Genomic DNA, 20,220 nt, shown 5'->3' with positions numbered 1-20,220 from the left:
CTCTGTTAGGCTAGTTCCTACAGTTCGCATACCAGTTTATGGAAGAGGATGAGCTGAGATAATATAGACTAGCGGGGCCCTGAACATATCAGAGAACACATTCTCGTGAACTTTGGTAACAATCTCAGCATCTGCTATTGAAATGAAAGTCTATAATATCTGCAGACCTTTATTTTTGCAAAGTTCTTAATAAGCAGAAATTCAAACTCTAATAAAATCTGTGATTTCACCAATGTAGAGGAAAAAACACTTTTTACAGTACCTGCCCTCAGTTTGTGAAGCTGCGTCACTGTGTAACAAAATAAGAATATGGGCTCAAGCATTAAATTACATAATAATAGAATAAAAAACACAATCACTCTAGGTACTGTTTAGTAACACGTGTATAAAGTCTTATGTTGAGACATGAACAGTTTATTTTTGTAATTTGCAAATCGATAATGAAAGTTGTGTCTTTACAAATTATGAATATGAAAAATGATGTTCTGTACCTGATGGTCTGCGAGGCCACATCCCTGTGTAACAAAATAAGAATATGTGCTCAAGCATTACATGAGATATGAATAGAATCAAAATCACAATCAATCTAGGTACTGTTTATTAACACGTGTATAAAGTCTTATGTTGAGACATGAAAGGTTTAGTTTTCTAATTTGCAAATGGATGTTGAAAGTTATGTCTTTACAAATGATAAAGGTAAAAGAAATTACTTTCTGTACCTGATGGTCTGCGAGGCCACATCCCTGTGTAACAAAATAAGAATATGTGCTCAAGCATTACATGAGATATGAATAGAATCAAAATCACAATCAATCTAGGTACTGTTTATTAACACGTGTATAAAGTCTTATGTTGAGACATGAAAGGTTTAGTTTTCTAATTTGCAAATGGATGTTGAAAGTTATGTCTTTACAAATGATAAAGGTAAAAGAAATTATTTTCTGTACCTGACGGATGTGGTTGCGTCACTCTCACTGTGTAACAAAAACATGCCAAATTACTTATTTAGAAGCATTGTCTACAAAGAGAGGTTTCGCTTTATTTGCGTTACAATTTTTATCATCTCATGCTGAATACTGTGATAAACAGGCATTACATATGTACAAATATGCATATAGACACATGCTGACACATTGTTACTATACCCTTGCTGTGCTTTCCCAAGGCACAAACACTAGCAGATCATTACGATCAAGTGCACCAGAGAAAGAGCCGCCCTGTTCTGCTGTCCACTCAAAAGTAAGAAGTTCCCAAACGAGAATATGTCGCAGGTCAACAAGAGTAATTTTACCGATGGGATCTGGGCTTTTTGAATTTCAAGGACGAGTCTAGTCATAATTTCCAAAACCAAAACTTTCATGATTTCTAACATTAGGTATTTTGAATTCTACTGCACCCTGTTTTGTAAGACTTCTGTGTAAATAACTCACATTTTGTTTGCACTCTTTTTCCAAAACAATATTTATCAAACTTCTAAGGCAGAAATGAGAGCCCCGGTGTGGTCAATCTGAACATTACCACAGAGTTCACTTCCTTTCACAGTCCTTATAGTCTCAGGTGCATCAGCAAATTTGTGACAATTCCACCTTGGAGCCTGTAAGCGCGGTTGCAAGGTAATTTGGGCATTTTCCACCTGTTTGAGGTGAAATCCGTGGTCCCACTGCCCCTAACTAGCCCCGTTGTCTCCCTCTCCCTCCCTGCACCCATTTCCTGATTGTCGGGTCCTCCCACCTCCCGTTCCCGACCACCCCGTCCCATTGGTCCATTGAGATCCAGTAGTGCGAGTGTCTAGCCTCGCGTGCCTGCGCCAGCTCCTTTCCACCTTGCAGCCTGTGAGCGCGGTTACAAGGTAATTTGTGGCATTTTCCACATGTTTGAGGTGAAATCTGTGGTCCCCTTACCCCTAGCTAGCCCCGTTGTCTCCCTCTCCCTCCCTGCACCCATTTCCTGATTGTCGGGTCCTCCGCCTCCCGTTCCCGCCCACCCCATCCCATTGGTCCTGATAAGAGGACTCCCATTCATTACCAATCCCCCCAGGGCAGCCCTCTGCCCGGCAGCCCATCTGCTAAGGACCCAAGGCAAAGGACGGCTTCTTCAGCGACGGCTCCAGGGTGTATCTGCAGGTAACCGCAGGAGAAGCAAGAAGCCAACAACAAGTAAGTGTGGCAAGGGCGGGGACTGAAGCAATTACTTCACGCCATACTACCCTACCACTCCGAAATCTAAACCGTCGTAATCTCTTCCATCTGTAGTTTATCTGCTTATAGAACTGTGCGTAATAGAGTGCCCTAGTTGAACTGACTAGTGTCCCTAATAGTCTCTCTGTGCATAGTCTAACTTAGAAGTGTGTCTAATAGCATGCCCTTGTTGAATGTTGAACTGTGCCTAATATCCTCTATCTGCAAACATGAAGTTAGAAGTGTGAGTCTAGAACTGTGCATAATACCCTCTCTGTGCAAGACTTAATATCCCCTCCGTGCAAAGTTGAATTTAGAAATATGCCTGATATCCTCCCAGTGTAAAGTTGAATTTAGAACTGTTCCTGATAGCGTGCCCTAGTTGAACTGACTAGTGTCCCTAACAGTCTCTCTGTGCATAGTCTAACTTAGAAGTGTGTCTAATAGCGTACCCTACTTGAATCTAGAACTTAATTTCCTCTCTGTGTAAAGTTGAATTTAGAAGTGTGCCTGATTTCCTCTCTGTGTAAAGTAGAATTTAGAAGTGTGCCTGATTTCCTCTCTGTGTAAAGTTGAATTTAGAGCTGTGCCTAATTTCCTCTGGTAAAGTTGAAGTTAGAAGTATAAGTCTAGAACTGTGCCTAATAGCCTCTCTGTGTAAAGCTGAATTTAGAAGTGTGCCTAGTATCCTCTCTGTGCAAAGTTGAAGTTAGAAGTGTAAATCTAGAACTGTGCCTAATAGCCTCTCTGTGCAAAGTTGAATTTTGAAGTGTGCCTAATATCCTCTCTATGCAAATTTGAAGTTAGAAGTGTGCCTAATATCCTATCTGTGCAAAGTTGAGGCTAGATGTGTGCCTAATATCCCCTCTGTGCAAAGTTGAATTTAGAAGTATTCCTGATATCCTCCTGGTGTAAAGTTGAATTTAGAACTGTTCCTGATAGCGTGCCCTAGGTGAACTGACTAGTGTCCCTAATAGTCCCTCTGTGCATAGTCTAACTTAGAAGTGTGTCTAATAGCGTACCCTACTTCAATTTAGAACTTAATTTCCTCTCTGTGTAAAGTCCAATTTAGAAGTGTAAGCCTAGAACTGTGCCTAATAGCCTCTCTTTGCAAAGTTGAATTTAGAAGTGTGCCTAGTATCCTCTCTGTGCAAGACTTGAATCTAGAAGTGCGCCTAAATATCCCCTCTGTGGAAAGTTGAATTTGAAGTGTGCCTAATATCATCTCTGTGTAATGTAGAATCAGAAGTGTGCCTAATAGTCTAATATCCCCTCTGTGCAAAATTCAATTTAGAAGTGTGCCTAAATATCCCCTCTGTCCAAAGTTGAATTTAGAAGTAGATCTAATAGCGCACTTTGCCCAAATTTAGAAGTGTGCCTAATAACGTGCCATAGTTGAATCCAGAAGTGTCCCGAATACCCTCCCTGTGCAAACTGAACTTGGAAGTGTGCCTAATATCCTCTCTGTGTACATAATATCCCTCTCTGTGCAAAATGTGCCCATTGGCGTTGAGTGATTAGTTGAATATAGAAGCATCCCTAACATCCTATCTGTACAAACCCAAATTTAGAAGTGGGCCTAATAGTGTCCTGGCTTGAATCGAGCAGTGTGCCTTATAGCGTGCCCCGATTGAATTTAGAACCACAATTAGAAGGTCCTCCTAAATTGCACTGAAAAATCCACCTAAAAGCATACCTGTGGCGTTGCCACACTCATTTTTCCCCTAATAGCTTACCTCTACTCCAGCTTGCTTGAAGAAAGTATACCCAACAGCGTAACTGTACTGTAGTTGCAACTAAATAAACTAAATAGGCCGCTTAACAGCATATCCTATGGTGCAGCTACACTTCAAAACGGCCTAATATCTGCAGCCTAGTTACAATTAGTACACTAAAACCTAGAATAAGTGAATAATATCCCCCTGCTTAGTGTAACCCAGAAACCAACTAATATCTGCAGCCTAGTTACAATTAGTAAACTAAATCCTAGAATTAGTAAATAATATCACCCTGCTTAGGGTAACCCAGAAACCAACTAATATCTGCAGCCTAGTTACAATTATTACACTAAATCCTAGAATAAGTAAATAATATCACTCTGCTTAGTGTAACTCAGAAACCAAGATTAATCTCACCCAGTGATATAGTCGAACTTATAAATCCAGAATAAAGTGTAAGTTGCACCTGAAACTACCCCTAATAGCACGTACTGACCATGAGTGCACCCAAACCACCAGGGTTGGCCCGGAAACGACCTCTGTGGTCCGCCTCCACTCTCTTGCCAGCCTTGCCTCCCGTCCACCCCTTCCCAAATCATCCCACCCTCCTTTACATCCCCTACCCATCCCCTTTCTAAACATGAAGCCAGAGGGGCACGATGGCGAGCCAACCACCCTAAGACCACTGCTCCCCTGAACCCCACCACCGACCAGCCTACGTTGATCATGCCCGCTCCCCTCACTAGCATACCGGCCACACCCTGCCCTGCAATCATGCACCCCCCACTTTTCCCACTAACCCCCACCATCATGTCCCCCCGACCACACCCCTTCCCCTCCCTAAAAACCGCACGCCTAGCCCTAGCAAGAACAGAAGCCTCATCCCTCTCCTCCTCCGACCCCCCTACCCTCTCGCACACACCAATCACAACAAAGACACTAAAGAGGAAAAGCACCAGGTCCCCCCAACCTCTCAGCACTCATCACCTCCCCTGTCTCGACTCACCTTCTCATTCCCCCAATCACCACCATCCCCCTTGTTTCACCCTTCCTAAAACCCCTCGCCTTCGATTTCTCACCGACCATAACTGAAACTCCTAACCGCCCACACCCCATCTTCAAATCCCCTGTGCCAAATCCAATCACCCTAACACGCGCATCCATCCACTCCCATCCAAAACCCGCCCACTTTTCTGCTTGCCCACTCTTCCCATCGATCATCAATCACACCACCCCTCCCTCCCCAGATTCCACCCTCTTCCCCCCACCCCCCACTGCAGCTCCGACACCAACCTCACCTACCGAAGTGAATTGCATCCTATTTAATGCCCGATCCGTAGCAAAAAACAAACACAACATCTTTGACCTCCTCGCCTCTGGCAAACCAGATCTGGTTTTCATCACCGAAACCTGGTTCTCTGACGATTTCACCCCAATCGTCAATGAAGCCTCCCTCCCATCCCCCCGACTACTCCCCCATCCCACTGAATCGTCCCTCTAGAGGAGGGGGAATAGCATTCATCTTCAAGTCTCAATTCCACACCTCAATCATCGACAATCAACCTTCCATTCCTTCCTGCAAATCACTCCTCGTTAAACTATCCCTCTCCCCGCCGTTCTCACACAGCTTCCTAATAATTAACATACCCCCCGGCTACGATAGACAATTCTCAAACAACCTCTGCGACTCTATTGCCACCCTTCAACTAAACCATCCCAACCTCACCCTGCTTGGAGATTTCAACATATGGCTCGACATCCCCACCAACCCGATGACACACTCTCTGGTTGACGGTCTAGATGCAATTAACCTCCAACTCCACATAAACGGCCCGACTCACTATAAAGGACACACTCTGGATGCCATCTTTAGCTCCCTCAACCGGATACATCTAAACCCCACCAACCCTATCATCTAGTCCGACCACTTCATTGTTTCATTCGCCATTCACTCACCCGACCCGCTTCCCGTATTCGAACCTAATCCTCTGAATCTATGCAAATGCTGGAAAAAACTAATAATCGTTCCTGACCTAGCCGACGCACTCCTCCTGTCTCCTCCACCTCACTGCCAACCCAATAAACAACTAACCCCTGACGCCTTCGACTCATGGCTCAACACCTCTCTAATGCGGCTCACACTCTCCTGCAAACCATCAGCCCGCCATGGCCCGTTCCCTAGATGGTTGACACCTGATCTGAAGACCACTAAACAACTATATAAATACTTAGAACGCAAATGGCAGAAAGACAAAACCCAAGAGAGCAGAGCCATTCTGGCACGACACCTTCATCAGTACAAGGCCGAAATCCGGAAAGCAAAAAAAGCCCACTACAACTCCCGAATCCTAAACTGCAAAAACCTGAGCAAAGAACTTCACAAAATCATCACCGAATTCACCAAACTGGCATGCACTACCACAGTCCCAACCCCCTCACAATCACTGTGCGACTCACTCTCTCTCCACTTTTACGCCACGGCTCTCGAAAGAACAAATGCACTAACCACCAAACAGGCTCTCTTAAATCCGCCTGACAACCCTCCCCCCATACCGGCCAATCCACAGCCTGCGACCACTGCGCAACCAATGTTCGACTCCTTTAGTCCAATATCACCCGACCTATTTCTCAAACATCTCTCTGCCCGCAAACCATCCGGCTCTCCTCTAGACCCCTGCCCGGCCACAACCCTCAAAGAAATGTTCGCTTCTACCTGCGCAGAAGAACACGCAAGATCCATCATAAATGACTCCCTTTCCTCAGGTATTTTTCCCGACGCATTCAAAACGGTTCATATCAAACCTCTAATAAAAAAAACTTCCCTCGACCCACTCAAGCCCAAAAACCACCGCCCCATCTCAAACACCAAGTTCCTTGCCAAACTCATTGACCAAACCGCCTACTCCCAACTAAATGCCCATGTCGAAGCAAACAATCTCCTAGACCCAGCACAGTCGGTTTCAGAGCCAGGCACAGAACCGAAACCACCCTAACCTCAATCTGGGACGACCTTAAAATCACGGCAGACTCTGCGGGATGCGCCGCATTAATCCTTCTTGACCTATCGGATGCCTTTGACACAATCAATCACTCAATCCTCCTTGATCGCCTCCACTCCCTAGGAATTTGTGGAACCGCTCTCAAATGGATAGCTTCATTGCTCAAAGATAGGTACCAAATAACGCTACTCTCCACCTATTCCTCCCAAGCCCGACCAGTTGACACAGAAGTTCCACAAGGAGCACGCCTATCAGCCCTCCGGTTCAATCTCTACTTGATCACCCTCCCACCAATAATTCGATCACACAACATCCTGTGTTACAACTACGCTGATGACACTCAACTAATTCTAAAACTCTTGAACTCAAAACCCAACCACCGACCTGACCTCGCCTCCTGCCTCCTCGACATAGAGCTCTGGATGACCCAAAGCCACCTCTTGTTAAACCCCTCCAAAACTGAAATCATGGTATGTGGCAACTCCGAACTTCTTCCACACCCACTACCTTGCCCATCTGCCATGGGCAACTCACCGATGCCCTCTAACACAGTAAAAAACCTTGGATGCACCCTTGACTCTGACCTAACACTCTCGCGCCAAGTCAACAACGTCTCAAAGTCCTGCCACTACCACCTTAAAACTCTTAGGTGCATCTTTCCATATCTCTCCTTTCCTAACAGACTCTCTGCGGTCCAATCAATTGTTATATCAAGACTGGACTACGCTAACCCCCTCTTCCTCGGAGTCCACGCTTACCAACTGAATAAACTTCAAAGAGCTCAAAACGCTGCAGCCAAACTGCTTCTAGCGCTAAGCCCGAGAGACCACGTCTCCCCAGCCCTTAAAACTCTGCACTTGCTTCCAGTGGCCCCAAGGGTGACTTTCAAAACCTTATGCATTTCTCATCGAGCATTGCATAAAACCGGACCTCAATATCTTCAAGACAAGTTGAAACCCTATCACCCCCCGCGTACTCCAAGATCAAGCTCAGCCAGCCTCCTAGTCATACCTAAAACAAACTCAGTCAGGTTAGGTGGATCATCATTCCCAGCCTTGGCCCCCACGCTGTGGAATGCACTCCCACCCCACATCCACCTAACTGAAGATCTAATGTCTTTCCGCAAACTATTGAAAACCTGGCTCTCCCCTAAAACCAACCCTACGCAAACTAACCCAAACTGAATAACAGCATCTCAATGTCACCATCCCAAAAATGGTAGATCTTGAACAACAAGAAGACAAATAATAATACAACATCAATATTCATGCGAGAAATCGACAACCATTAACCGCTAATGTAAACTAAAAGGACAAACGGAATAGAACAAGTAAAGTAGATCAAAGCAGTGAAGTGGATAAAAAAAAACAGTAACGATGTCTAAATTAATTAAAGGAATGTAATGAGTGCAATGGACAAAATGAACAAAAAGAGTGAAATGATTAAAGAGAAGAGGATGAAAGATGAATACAAGAGATTGATGAGTACACAGACAGATGACACCGACTGTATGAGTGCATGGCATAAATGGAAAGTACAGAATAAACGATTCAATCACATGAGATGAGTGTAGTGCATGAAACAGATTGAGAGCACGGAACGGATCCAGTGCGTATGACAAGTGACATGACCTGAAAATCGATAATGCATGATGAATGAACGAAGTAAATGGAGCGGATAAAATCGCTAGAATGGATGAAGAACGTGGAAAGGATGAGTGCGCTGAGGGTATGAATGGATTGAACGGATGAGTGTTAGATTGGATGAGTGTGTTGAGAGGATGATTGTGTTGAGCGGATGAGTGTGCTGAGCGGATGAGTGTGCTGAGCAGATGGGGTGTAGAGTGGATGAGTTGTGTAGAGCGGACAAGTGTGTAGAGCGGATGCGTGTGTAAATACAGAGGAGTGTGTAGAACGCAGGAGTGCATAGAACAGATGAATGTGCAGAGCTGATGAGTGTATAGCACGGAGGAGTGTATAGAACGGGTGAGTCTGTAGAGCGGATGAGTGTATAGAGTGGATGGGTGCGTATGAGCGAAAGATTTCTAGAGCAGATGAGTGCACTTAGCAGATGATTGCGGGCAAAGAACGAGTGCATAGTGCGGATGAGCGCGGGGTACGGATGAGTGCGTGGAGCGGATGAGTGCGCAAAGCGGATTGGTACGCTGATCGGATAAGTGTGAAGAACGTGTTGGGTGCGCAGAGCGGAAAAATGCGCAGAGTGGAAGAGTGTGTATGAATGGAGGAAAATGTAGTCTGGGTGAATGCTAGCATTGAACAGACTAGTGGGTAGAGCCGACGAGTGTATGGAGCAGACGTGTGCGTAAGAGTGGAGGGGTGGGTGAGAGCAGAGGGGTGCGTAAGGGCATGTGAGTATGTAGAGCGCGTGAGTCTGTAGAGCGGGTGAGTGCATAGAGCGGGTGAGTACATAGAGCGGGTGAGTGCGTAGAGTGTGAGAGTGCCCAGAGCGGACGAGTGCCCAGAGCGGACAAGTGCCCAGAGCGGTTGAGTGCGTAGAGCAGATGAATGTCTAGCGAAGATGAGTGCATAGAACGGATGAGTACGTATAGCCGTTGACTGCGTAGAGTGGATGGAACGGCCGAAGTATGTGGATGGATGGGTGACGTATATTGATGGAACTGGTGATGTATGTGGATGGAACAGGTGACGTATGTGGATGAAACAGGTGACGTATGTAGATGGAATGGATGAAATATGTCGATGGAACGGATGACGTATGTGGAAGGTACGGGTGACGTATGTGGATGGAACTAGTGATGTATATGGATGGAACAGGTGACGTATGTAGATGAAACAGGTGACGTATGTAGATGGAACGGGTGAAATATGTGGATGGAACCGATGAAGTATGTGGAAGGTACTGATATAATATGTGAATGGTACGGGAAGTATGTGGGTGGTACAGATGAAATATGTGAACTGAGTACATTAAACAACGTAGACTTACACGGAATGGCTTGGAATGCATGGAACGTTTGAAAGAGCATGTAGCCCATCATATCACATCACCATGCTTACGCTCTTCTTTACACCACCATTCAACTAGAACACAGAGATACTATGACACCATTCGGTATAGCTGTTCTCATACCAACATCTGCCGCATACTCCCCATCACTCTAACTAAACACTGCTGGTTACAAACCCCCCAGCCAGACGTTCTCCTCAGGCCTAACGCAGCCACAATTGGTCTGGATAAATCCTGCCAGAACGAACACATAATCAGGATCTCTCAACCACCACACCTAACGCTAAGAAGCAGCTATTACAAGAATGCCACACCAGCTGTACACATATCCGGTGCTCCCACGCACCTTTGACTCGCTCAACTCTCTCTACTGACTTAAACTTTTTACAAAAAATAAGCACTAGCTGCGGTTTTGGAGGAGCCCGGAAAACTTAGAAATAATACGCAGCTTTAAAAATGTTTTATTTATGTTTGCGGTCGCTTTTGAAGCGATCGCAAACATAAATACAACGTTATTGTGTTGGAAAATGCTGCGGTTTTTCGTTCCAAGTTTCTCAGGCTTCTCCCACGGGGAGCCCGAGAGCCCCAAATGGGAAATCAGCTGCAGGTAGAAACACTACGCGGCATGTAAACATAACCGCGTGTGTTTCTGCCTGCTGTGGCTTTCACTTTGGGTCTCCGGTGCTCGAGCACCGGAGACCCAAAGTGATAGCCACAGCAGGCAGAAACACACGCGGCTGTGTTGGAAAACGCTGCGGTTTTTCTTTCCAAGTTTCTCATGCTTCTCCGAGCCGGAGGAGCCTGAGAAACTTGGAACGAAAAACCGCAGCGTTTTCCAACATAATAACGTTGTATTTATGTTTGCGGTCGCTTCAAAAGCGACCGCAAACATAAATACAACGTTTTTAAAGCTGCGGTTTTATTTCTAAGTTTTCCGGGCTCCTCCAGCCCTCCAAACCGCAGCTAGTGCTTATTTTTTGTAAAAAAAATAAATAGCACTTACCGAGATTCAGCTGCAGCTTTCCTGCTCTGGTCTCCGGTCCGCGTCCTCCGAGTCCCGGCACTAATGAAGGGAAAGCCACCCAGCGGTAGACTTTGTTTACTACAGCTGGCTGGCTTTTCCTTCATTAGTGCCGCAAAAGCAAAAGCCAGCACAGGAGGGCCTCCATTTCACAAAATGGCTGCGCCCCTGTGCTACTTTTTCGAATTTTGAGCTTGAATAGCTCAAAATTTTACATAGGAAGTTTAAAACGGAGGATGCTAGCATTTTTTTTTTATGTGGCCTATCTATTTTTTAAATAACATTTTTTACTAGACCATCCCTTTAAGGGGTGTGGCAGTGGCTTCACAGTTTATTCTTGTGCTCTAATCTCCTACTTGAAGAGTCATTTTGGGAATGCTCATCTACCCTGGGCTCTGTGAGGTGGTGAGCCTTGGAGGAATCACACTAACTGTAACGTATCTGGGAATGTGGGGGACGGTTCTCCTTAGCTTCATCCCTGTTAGTGTCTCCTCCCAGGTGTGGAGTTTTAGGTTGAATGTGTCAGATGCCTTCCGCCTGATGTTCTAAGAGACTGCTCACTTGGGAGTCAGGCAAGACACAGTGGTGTATGGTTGCCATGGCACTAGACACTAAGTGAGACCTTCTTGTGCAGTAGGTTGGTGTTATGATCCATGTGGGTATTTACTGCAGTTGGAGCACTTGTGCTTTTATATTGGGTTCCTGGACTTCCTTCCATGTTTAATGAGCAATATGTGCAGCACTGCATCTGCTTTGCAACCGGTGAGCTCATCTTTGCAGCTTCATGTCTGTCAGGTACTGTCAGGATACAGTGACATATTCTGAATTACATTAGGTCTGGGGAAAATTAGTATAGAAAGGTTTTTGGAAGTTATTATGAGTTTAATTTTAAAACAGCCAATTTTGCCCTTAACATTCATTGCAGTCTGTGGAGAATGCCCCAAGCCAAGATGGAGGTCCTCAGTCTAAGTTCTGATTGGCTGGTGATTGTTTATAGGGAAGACAGTGAACATTCTAAACTGCCTTTCATCGTCTTTGCCCAGCTGAGAGGTCGTGTATAAGCTGCTCCTGCTCCACCTGTTCAGGGGTTTCAAGTTTCAAGCGGTCGAGCGGCTTATTTGGAAAAGTAAACAGGAATCTTGCAGAGATTCATTTTGGCACTGAACAGGAGTAAGAAGATTTCGAGTTATCCAAAAAGAAAACAAGTTTCAAAGACTCTTCACAAGATAAGTCCTTTAAAAACTCAAGACTCTTTCTATAATGTCATTGTAAAAGATTAAATCTGATTTTCAAGTTCATATGAAAAATATTTACTAAGAACTATATTGCTGTCGTATGTTTTGGCTTTGCTACGCTACGTTTTCTATCAAGCGCGTGGTTTTTCCGTTAACAGAAGCCTGCGCGTGAGAGTCTTCGTTTGAGTATCTAGCGCGAGCTCTTTGGTGTCGCGTGATACTATTGTGCGTGTGTTTTTTCTACCCGCGGTTGGATTTCCGCGCGTGTGCATCTTGTACTAAGCGCGTGTGGATTTTTCCTGCTGTTTCGACTATAGCGCGTGTGCGTGTGATCGCATCTTGGACTAAGCGCGTGTGGATTTTTACCCGCGGTTTGTCGTCAGCGCGTGTGCTCGCATCTTGGACTAAGCGCATGTGGATATTTCCCGCGGTTGGACTTCAGCGCGTGTGCGTGTTTTCGTTTAATCGCGTGTGGATTTTTTCCCGCGGTTTCGACTTAACGCGTGTGAGTGTTTTCGCATTTTGGACAAAGCGCGTGTGTTTTTTTCTCTCGCGGTTCGATTTCAGCGCGTGTGAGTTTACTCGCTCCTTGGATAAGCGCCTGTGGTTTTTCCTGCAGTTTAATCTTCAGCGCTTCAACGATCTTCACTCAGTTTGGATCCCTATGCGAGTTCAAGAGATTTCCACGTGAGATTTTTGTCGCAAGTTTCAAGAACTGTTTATTTAAGTAAAGACACTCTAAAAAATTAATAAGAAGAAATATAAATACTTTCCAGAAACACTAGAACTTCCATTTACTTTTAATGAACTCAAGACTTTGTTCAAGCTTCTTGAGTTTAAAGAAGATTACCTGCAAAGTTAATTTCACATTCATGGACCTACTAAGAAGGCTGAATGATCATTGAGATTCAAGTCAACTAGTAAGGAAGTCTAGTCAGCTTATCACTTCTCTGGGCATTTTGTAGAGAAGTTCCAGGTATGGTTTTTACTTTATCTGGTAAAGGATATTGATACTTAAGGTTAGTATAGTACCCCATGAATAGCAAGGTGTATTATATGTTTATGTTTTACTACAGGTGAAGAACCAGCTAGTCTTAGCTTCCAGCCTGGTGTTTGTTAATTTGTCCCTTCCCCCTTTCCCCTGGAAGTGAGGTAAACTGAGCAGTTTATAGTATCAGCTCAGAGTGCCACATTTTGGGTGGATTGTCGGGGGCTCAGCAGCTTCTGCAGACACCAGGATCTCAGCCTGACAGAATGAAAGGCCAATAAAAAAGAAAAAGTCTGCCCAAGCTGTATGAACCCCGACGAGACAGCCATGGAGGCGTTGGGAGAAATGGTTAGGGAAATTAGAGAAGAGTTACGGGTGGCTCATCTAGAATACTCAAATCTTAATAAAGAATAGATGAGTTAAATTTAAAGGTAACACAAATACAAGAAAAAGAAGTGGAAGTTTTGGAAGGTGCAGGAAACCCACCTGAGTTGGTGAGAGTAGGGGAAGAACAAGAACATAGACTTTCAAGGGAAGTGGTGGGTGGTTTAGGAACTTTAGTTATGCCAGTTCCTTTGGCTGCTCCTGAGCGTTTTTTGGGAGATCCGAGAAAGTTTCAAATTTTTCAGACTCAGTGTGAATTACATTTCTTAAGTCGTCCTGAGTTATTTTCAACGGATGCTTCCAAGGTCACATTTACATTATCTTATTTATCAGGAGAAGCATCTGCGTGGGGAAGTCTCTTGGTGAATCAAAAGAGTTTGGCTTTGAATAATTATTCCCTGTTCCAGGCCGAATTTAAAAAGATGTTTGATAAAAGACAGGTATCTCTAGAGGTAGATGGAGAACTACTGGAGCTGCGTCAGGGAGGAAAGGAGTTGATTTCTTATATCACTCAATTTAGAACTTTAATTTTAGAGAGTAGATGGCCAGAGGAGAAGAGGGCTTCCTTATTTTATCGGGGCTTAAAAGATGAATTGAAAGATGCTTTGGCTGGTGTTTTGGAACAACCAACTACTTTAGATGCTCTAATTGATTTGGTAGTTCGGTTAGATTTTCGTTTAACCGAAAGACGTTTAGAACGTAGACGTTCTCAGGGGGAAGTAAGATTTCCAGGAAGAGTAGAGAGATCTAAGGTTGAGGTGGTGAACAGGGAAGTTAAGTCAAAGGGAAATGAGCTGCAGAGTCGGGTGAGAGGTCCGTTGTCAAAGGAAGAGAAGACAAGAAGAAGGGAGAATAATTTGTGCCTATACTGCGGTAGGAGTGGTCATTTCCTTGAAAACTGTCCTTTTACCTCCAAGAAGATCTTCAATTCTTCAGGCAGAGTACAACAAGTTGCTAACACGATACAAACAGCTGTTCCTCACATAACTGTGAACGTATCCTTAATGTTTGAAAAGAAGATCTTAGGTTCTGGGCCAATTATTATTGATTCAGGGGCTACAGGAAATTTTATGGATAGAGGATTGGCAAAGAGTTTAGGTGTTCCTTTAGTGGCTAAGAAAGAAGTTGAGCAGGTAAGGGCAGTTGATGGTACATCTCTTTCTTCAGGTCCAATCACTCATAATACAGAGGTACTTGAGATGGAGTTAACTGGAGGTCATAAGGAAACTTTCTCTTTTGAATTAATTGATGCTCCAATCTTGAAAATAATCTTGGGTATGCCCTGGCTTACTCTGCATAATCCTAGAATTGATTGGAGTGCAAGAATTGTATCCCTAGAATCAACTTTTTGTAAGGAACATTGTTTCTTAGGGAAAAGTCATGAAGAGGAAGAAAGATTTGTGAATTCAGTTTTGTTTTCACTTGCAGAAAGAGGGGCAATAGGTTTTGATGTTGGAGCAGTAGTGGGTGAACTTCCTACTTGTTATCAAGATTTTTGGGATGTATTTGATGAAAAGGAAGCTGGAGAGTTGCCTCCTCATAGACCGTTTGACTGCAGGATAGATTTGGAGCCTGGAGCTATTTTACCTAGCAGTAGGGTTTATGCCCTGACAGAAAAAGAGAATGACTATTTGAAAGAATACTTAAAGGAAAATTTGGCTAAGGGTTTTATTCGGCACTCTCAATCGCCGGCTGCCTCACCATTGTTCTTTGTGCCAAAATCTGACGGTTCCCTCAGAACTTGTATAGATTATAGGGCGGTAAATAGAATGACAGTAAAAAATAGGTATCCGCTCCCTCTCATCTCTGAGATGTTAAATCAAATTCAAGGTGCCACCATTTTTTCTAAATTGGATTTAAGGGGGGCTTATCATCTTGTACGAGTTCAAGAGGGGGATGAGTGGAAGACGGCATTTAAGACCAGATTTGGCCTGTACGAGTACCAAGTGATGCCATTCGGTCTTTGCAATGCCCCAGCGGCTTTTCAATTTTTTATCGATGAGGTTCTTCGGGAATTTCTTGATATTTTTGTTATCGTTTATATTGACGATATTTTGATTTTTTCCCAAGGTTTGGAGAAACACAAAATTCACGTTCGACAGGTCTTGAGAAAATTGAGAGAGAATAATCTTTACGCTAAATTGGAGAAGAGTCAGTTCCATACGAATTCAGTGGAATTTTTAGGTTTTGTGATCACTCCTTGTGGTCTGGAAATGAATCCGAAAAAGGTGGAAGCGGTTCGTGATTGGCCTACTCCAACGAAAGTGAAGGAGATCCAAAGTTTTTTGGGATTTGCCAACTTTTACCGAAGATTCATTGAAGGCTTCTCCAGTTTGGTGACTCCAATTACTCGACTTTTGAAGAAAGGAGTTCCTTTTGTTTGGGACGTTAAGGCTAATGAGGCTTTTAAAATATTGAAGGAGAAATTCATAACTACTCCTATCTTGATTCATCCTGATACTTCCAAGCCATTTTTTGTAGAGGCTGATGCTTCCAATGTGGCAATGGGAGCAGTGTTGTCGCAGAGGCATAATGTTACTGGACAATTGCATCCAGTGGCCTACTTTTCTAAGAGGTTCTCACCAGCGGAAGAAAATTACACCATTTCAGATCGCGAGCTTCTTGCTATCAAAGCAGCATTTGAAGAATGGCGACATTTTTTAAAAGGAGCACGTCACACTGTGACAGTATTAACTGATCACCGAAACTTACTTTTTTTGAAGACAGCAAGAACTCTGACACCTCGACAACTAAGGTGGTCTTTATTTTTTGCAGATTATGATTTTATAGTTACTTTTAAGCCAGGAAATCAAAATAAAAAAGCAGATGCTCTGTCACAGCAATTTCCAGAAAGTGAAGTTAAGTCGGTCTGTGAGTCACTTCCTCTGATCGCTCCAGAACGTTTTGTTCTTGCTGGAATTGAGAAAGAAAACGAAATCTTTAAACAAGTACGAGAATCCATATCTGAGACACAACTTGAACATTGGGTTCGTTTGGATCCAGCTCGCAAGATTAAAGATGGTTTACCTTATCTAGACGACAGACTCTATTTACCATCTATTGAACTTAGAGAAAAGATTTTGAAGGAATGTCACGATTCAGTTCTAGCAGGACATCCAGGATATCGAAAAACACTTGAGTTGGTCAGAAGACATTTTTGGTGGGAGAAAATTCGACAAGATACTCTTAATTTTGTTAAGACCTGTGAAGTTTGTGCTAGATCTAAGAACCTCACCGGAAAGCCTTCTGGGTTATTGGAACCGTTGCCAGTTCCACCGCGGCCTTGGTATTCAGTGTCTTTAGATTTCATCACGGATCTACCACTAGATAAGGGGTGTACATCAGTATTGGTTGTAGTTGATTTACTCACTAAAGAAGCACATTTCATTCCAATGAAGGGAGAGGTTACCGCCGATAGTTTAGCTCACAGTTTCTTGCAAGAAGTAGTTAAACTGCATGGAATTCCCAGTCAGGTCATCTCAGACAGAGGGTCTCAATTTATTTCTAAATTTTGGAGAGCTTTCTGTAAGAGATTGGGAGTTGAGGTATGTCTATCATCCGGTTACCATCCCGAAACCAATGGGCAAGTGGAAAGGATAAATCAGGAGTTGGAGAAATATTTGAGATGTTATCTACAGACAGGGGAAGAGTGGGTAGATATGTTGTGGGTAGCAGAATTTGCATATAACAACTGTAGTAAGAATGCCACCTCAATGTCTCCATTTTATTTGGGACGAGGTTTTCATCCTCGTTTTCTTAGTATAGAGATCAATAATGATGCTGAAAACCCGGAAGTGGAAAAGAGACTAGAGATCATGAAAAGAAATTTGGAGAAGGCAAAAGGGGTGTTGGTGGAGAGTAAACAAAAATATAAAAGATTTGCGGACCTTAAAAGAAAGACTAGTCCCCAGTATAGGGAGGGAGATTTGGTATGGTTATCAACCAAATTTTTGAGAATTAAGGGAAGAAATAAGTTTTGCCCTCGTTTTGTAGGGCCGTTTGTTGTTGAAAGGGTGATAAATCCAGTGGCTGTTCGCCTTAGATTACCAAGACATATGAAAACTCATCCAACTTTTCATGTTAGCTTGTTGAAACCTGTGGTTAAAGGAACTAGATTGACACCTACTCCTTCACCAGTTGTATTTGAGGAAGATGATTCAGAAGAATTTGTAGTTAAGAAAATTCTGGACTCTAGAATAGTGAGAGGAAAGCTACAGTATCTCATTGATTGGGAGGGTTTTGGTCCAGAAGAACGCACTTGGGAGAAAGCAAGTGATGTACATGCTCCTCATTTGGTTGAAAAATTCCATAAGAAATTTCCATTGAAAAAAGGCCCAGGGACTGGGCGTTAGAAGGGGGGTACTGTCAGGTACTGTCAGGATACAGTGACATATTCTGAATTACATTAGGTCTGGGGAAAATTAGTATGGAAAGGTTTTTGGAAGTTATTATGAGTTTAATTTTAAAACAGCCAATTTTGCCCTTAACATTCATTGCAGTCTATGGAGAATGCCCCAAGCCAAGATGGAGGTCCTCACTCTAAGTTCTGATTGGCTGGTGATTGTTTATAGGGAAGACAGTGAACATTCTAAACTGCCTTTCATCGTCTTTGCCCAGCTGAGAGGTCGTGTATAAGCTGCTCCTGCTTAACTTGTTCAGGGGTTTCAAGTTTCAAGCGGTCGAGCGGCTTATTTGGAAAAGTAAACAGGAATCTTGCAGAGATTCATTTTGGCACTGAACAGGAGTAAGAAGATTTCGAGTTATCCAAAAAGAAAACAAGTTTCAAAGACTCGTCACAAGATAAGTCCTTTAAAAACTCAAGACTCTTTCTATAATGTCATTGTAGAAGATTAAATCTGATTTTCAAGTTCATATGAAAAATATTTACTAAGAACTATATTGCTGTCGTATGTTTTGGCTTTGCTACGCTACGTTTTCTATCAAGCGCGTGGTTTTTCCGTTAACAGAAGCCTGCGCGTGAGAGTCTTCGTTTGAGTATCTAGCGCGAGCTCTTTGGTGTCGCATGATACTATTGTGCGTGTGTTTTTTCTACCCGCGGTTGGATTTCCGCGCGTGTGCATCTTGTACTAAGCGCGTGTGGATTTTTCCTGCTGTTTCGACTTTAGCGCGTGTGCGTGTGATCGCATCTTGGACTAAGCGCGTGTGGATTTTTACCCGCGGTTTGTCGTCAGCGCGTGTGCGTGTGCTCGCATCTTGGACTAAGCGCGTGTGGATATTTCCCGCGGTTGGACTTCAGCGCGTGTGCGTGTTTTCGTTTAATCGCGTGTGGATTTTTTCCCGCGGTTTCGACTTAACGCGTGTGAGTGTTTTCGCATTTTGGACAAAGCGCGTGTGGTTTTTTCTCTCGCGGTTCGATTTCAGTGCGTGTGAGTTTACTCGCTCCTTGGATAAGCGCGTGTGGTTTTTCCTGCAGTTTAATCTTCAGCGCTTCAACGATCTTCACTCAGTTTGGATCCCTATGCGAGTTCAAGAGATTTCCACGTGAGATTTTTGTCGCAAGTTTCAAGAACTGTTTATTTAAGTAAAGACACTCTAAAAAATTAATAAGAAGAAATATAAATACTTTCCAGAAACACTAGAACTTCCATTTACTTTTAATGAACTTAAGACTTTGTTCAAGCTTCTTGAGTTCATTCATGGACCTACTAAGAAGGCTGAATGATCATTGAGATTCAAGTCAACTAGTAAGGAAGTCTAGTCAGCTTATCACTTCTCTGGGCATTTTGTAGAGAAGTTCCAGGTATGGTTTTTACTTTATTTGGTAAAGGATATTGATACTTAAGGTTAGTATAGTACCCCATGAATAACAAGGTGTATTATATGTTTATGTTTTACTACAGGTGAAGAACCAGCTAGTCTTAGCTTCCAGCCTGGTGTTTGTTAATTTGTCCCTTCCCCCTTTCCCCTGGAAGTGAGGTAAACTGAGCAGTTTATAGTATCAGCTCAGAGTGCCACATTTTGGGTGGATTGTCGGGGGCTCAGCAGCTTCTGCAGACACCAGGATCTCAGCCTGACAATGTCTCACTCCATTGCGTTTCCATAAATTAGGTGTATAGTGTCCCTATAATGCTGCAATTTCTTACAGAAGACTTGGACCTATGCATTTCTACTGCAGAGTAGAAAGAGTGTAGAGAGCAGAGGATTTAGGATAAGTGGTCAATTGCAACGCAGCTCAGAGCCACTGGATCACTGTAGTGCTTTAAAGCAAAATGGCCCACCATCAGATAATCAGGATTGTTGTTCTTAACTGCGCATACATTTGTGAGCCGTTTGTGTCAATATTCAAGCTCCTTTACACACAACCCAGAGCAAGAGTGCAGGTTAACGGTGGGGCTTCAGATATGCTTATTCTGATTTTTTTTATTTTTTTATGTGTACAGTTCTTAAGAACTTTCACATTAAAATACATGAGACAAGAACTAAATACATTCAGAACATTAAATACTTCAATATTCACTTAACATTTAGAATAAAATATAATTCTATGCTCATACTGAACGTGGAACAAGACAGGGCTGTCCTCATAGTACCCTTTCGTTCGCCTCTGTAATTCTATTTGAGGTAGTGTCACAGTGACAGGGGCATGCAGGAACAAACTCAGGACATTCTAATTTTTTTTTATTTGCAAGCAATCTATATATCAAGGATGCAGCAGTGAATATAGCCCAATTATTGAATCAGTGAATGTT

At 43.4% G+C, this 20,220-nt stretch overlaps 1 protein-coding gene across 1 annotated transcript in view; it reads right to left on the bottom strand.

Annotated features, from left to right (window-relative positions):
- Window positions 1-706: 706 nt before the first annotated feature.
- Window positions 707-20,220, bottom strand: part of LOC138467192 (osteocalcin 2-like) — a 267,263-nt gene continuing 247,749 nt past the window's right edge. Inside the window, exons 15-16 of the mRNA XM_069607247.1 lie at window positions 948-974; window positions 707-743 (exon numbers count right to left, since the gene is read on the bottom strand). Of these exons, the coding sequence (XP_069463348.1) occupies window positions 707-743; window positions 948-974 (64 nt within the window). The remainder of the gene's footprint in view (window positions 744-947; window positions 975-20,220) is intronic.

This window comes from Ambystoma mexicanum, chromosome 4q (assembly GCF_040938575.1).
Source record: "Ambystoma mexicanum isolate Mex_15411 chromosome 4q, UKY_AmexF1_1, whole genome shotgun sequence".
Taxonomy (NCBI): domain Eukaryota; kingdom Metazoa; phylum Chordata; class Amphibia; order Caudata; family Ambystomatidae; genus Ambystoma; species Ambystoma mexicanum.
Note: the sequence above shows the minus strand (reverse complement) of the source record. Positions and strands in the feature narration are given on the sequence as shown.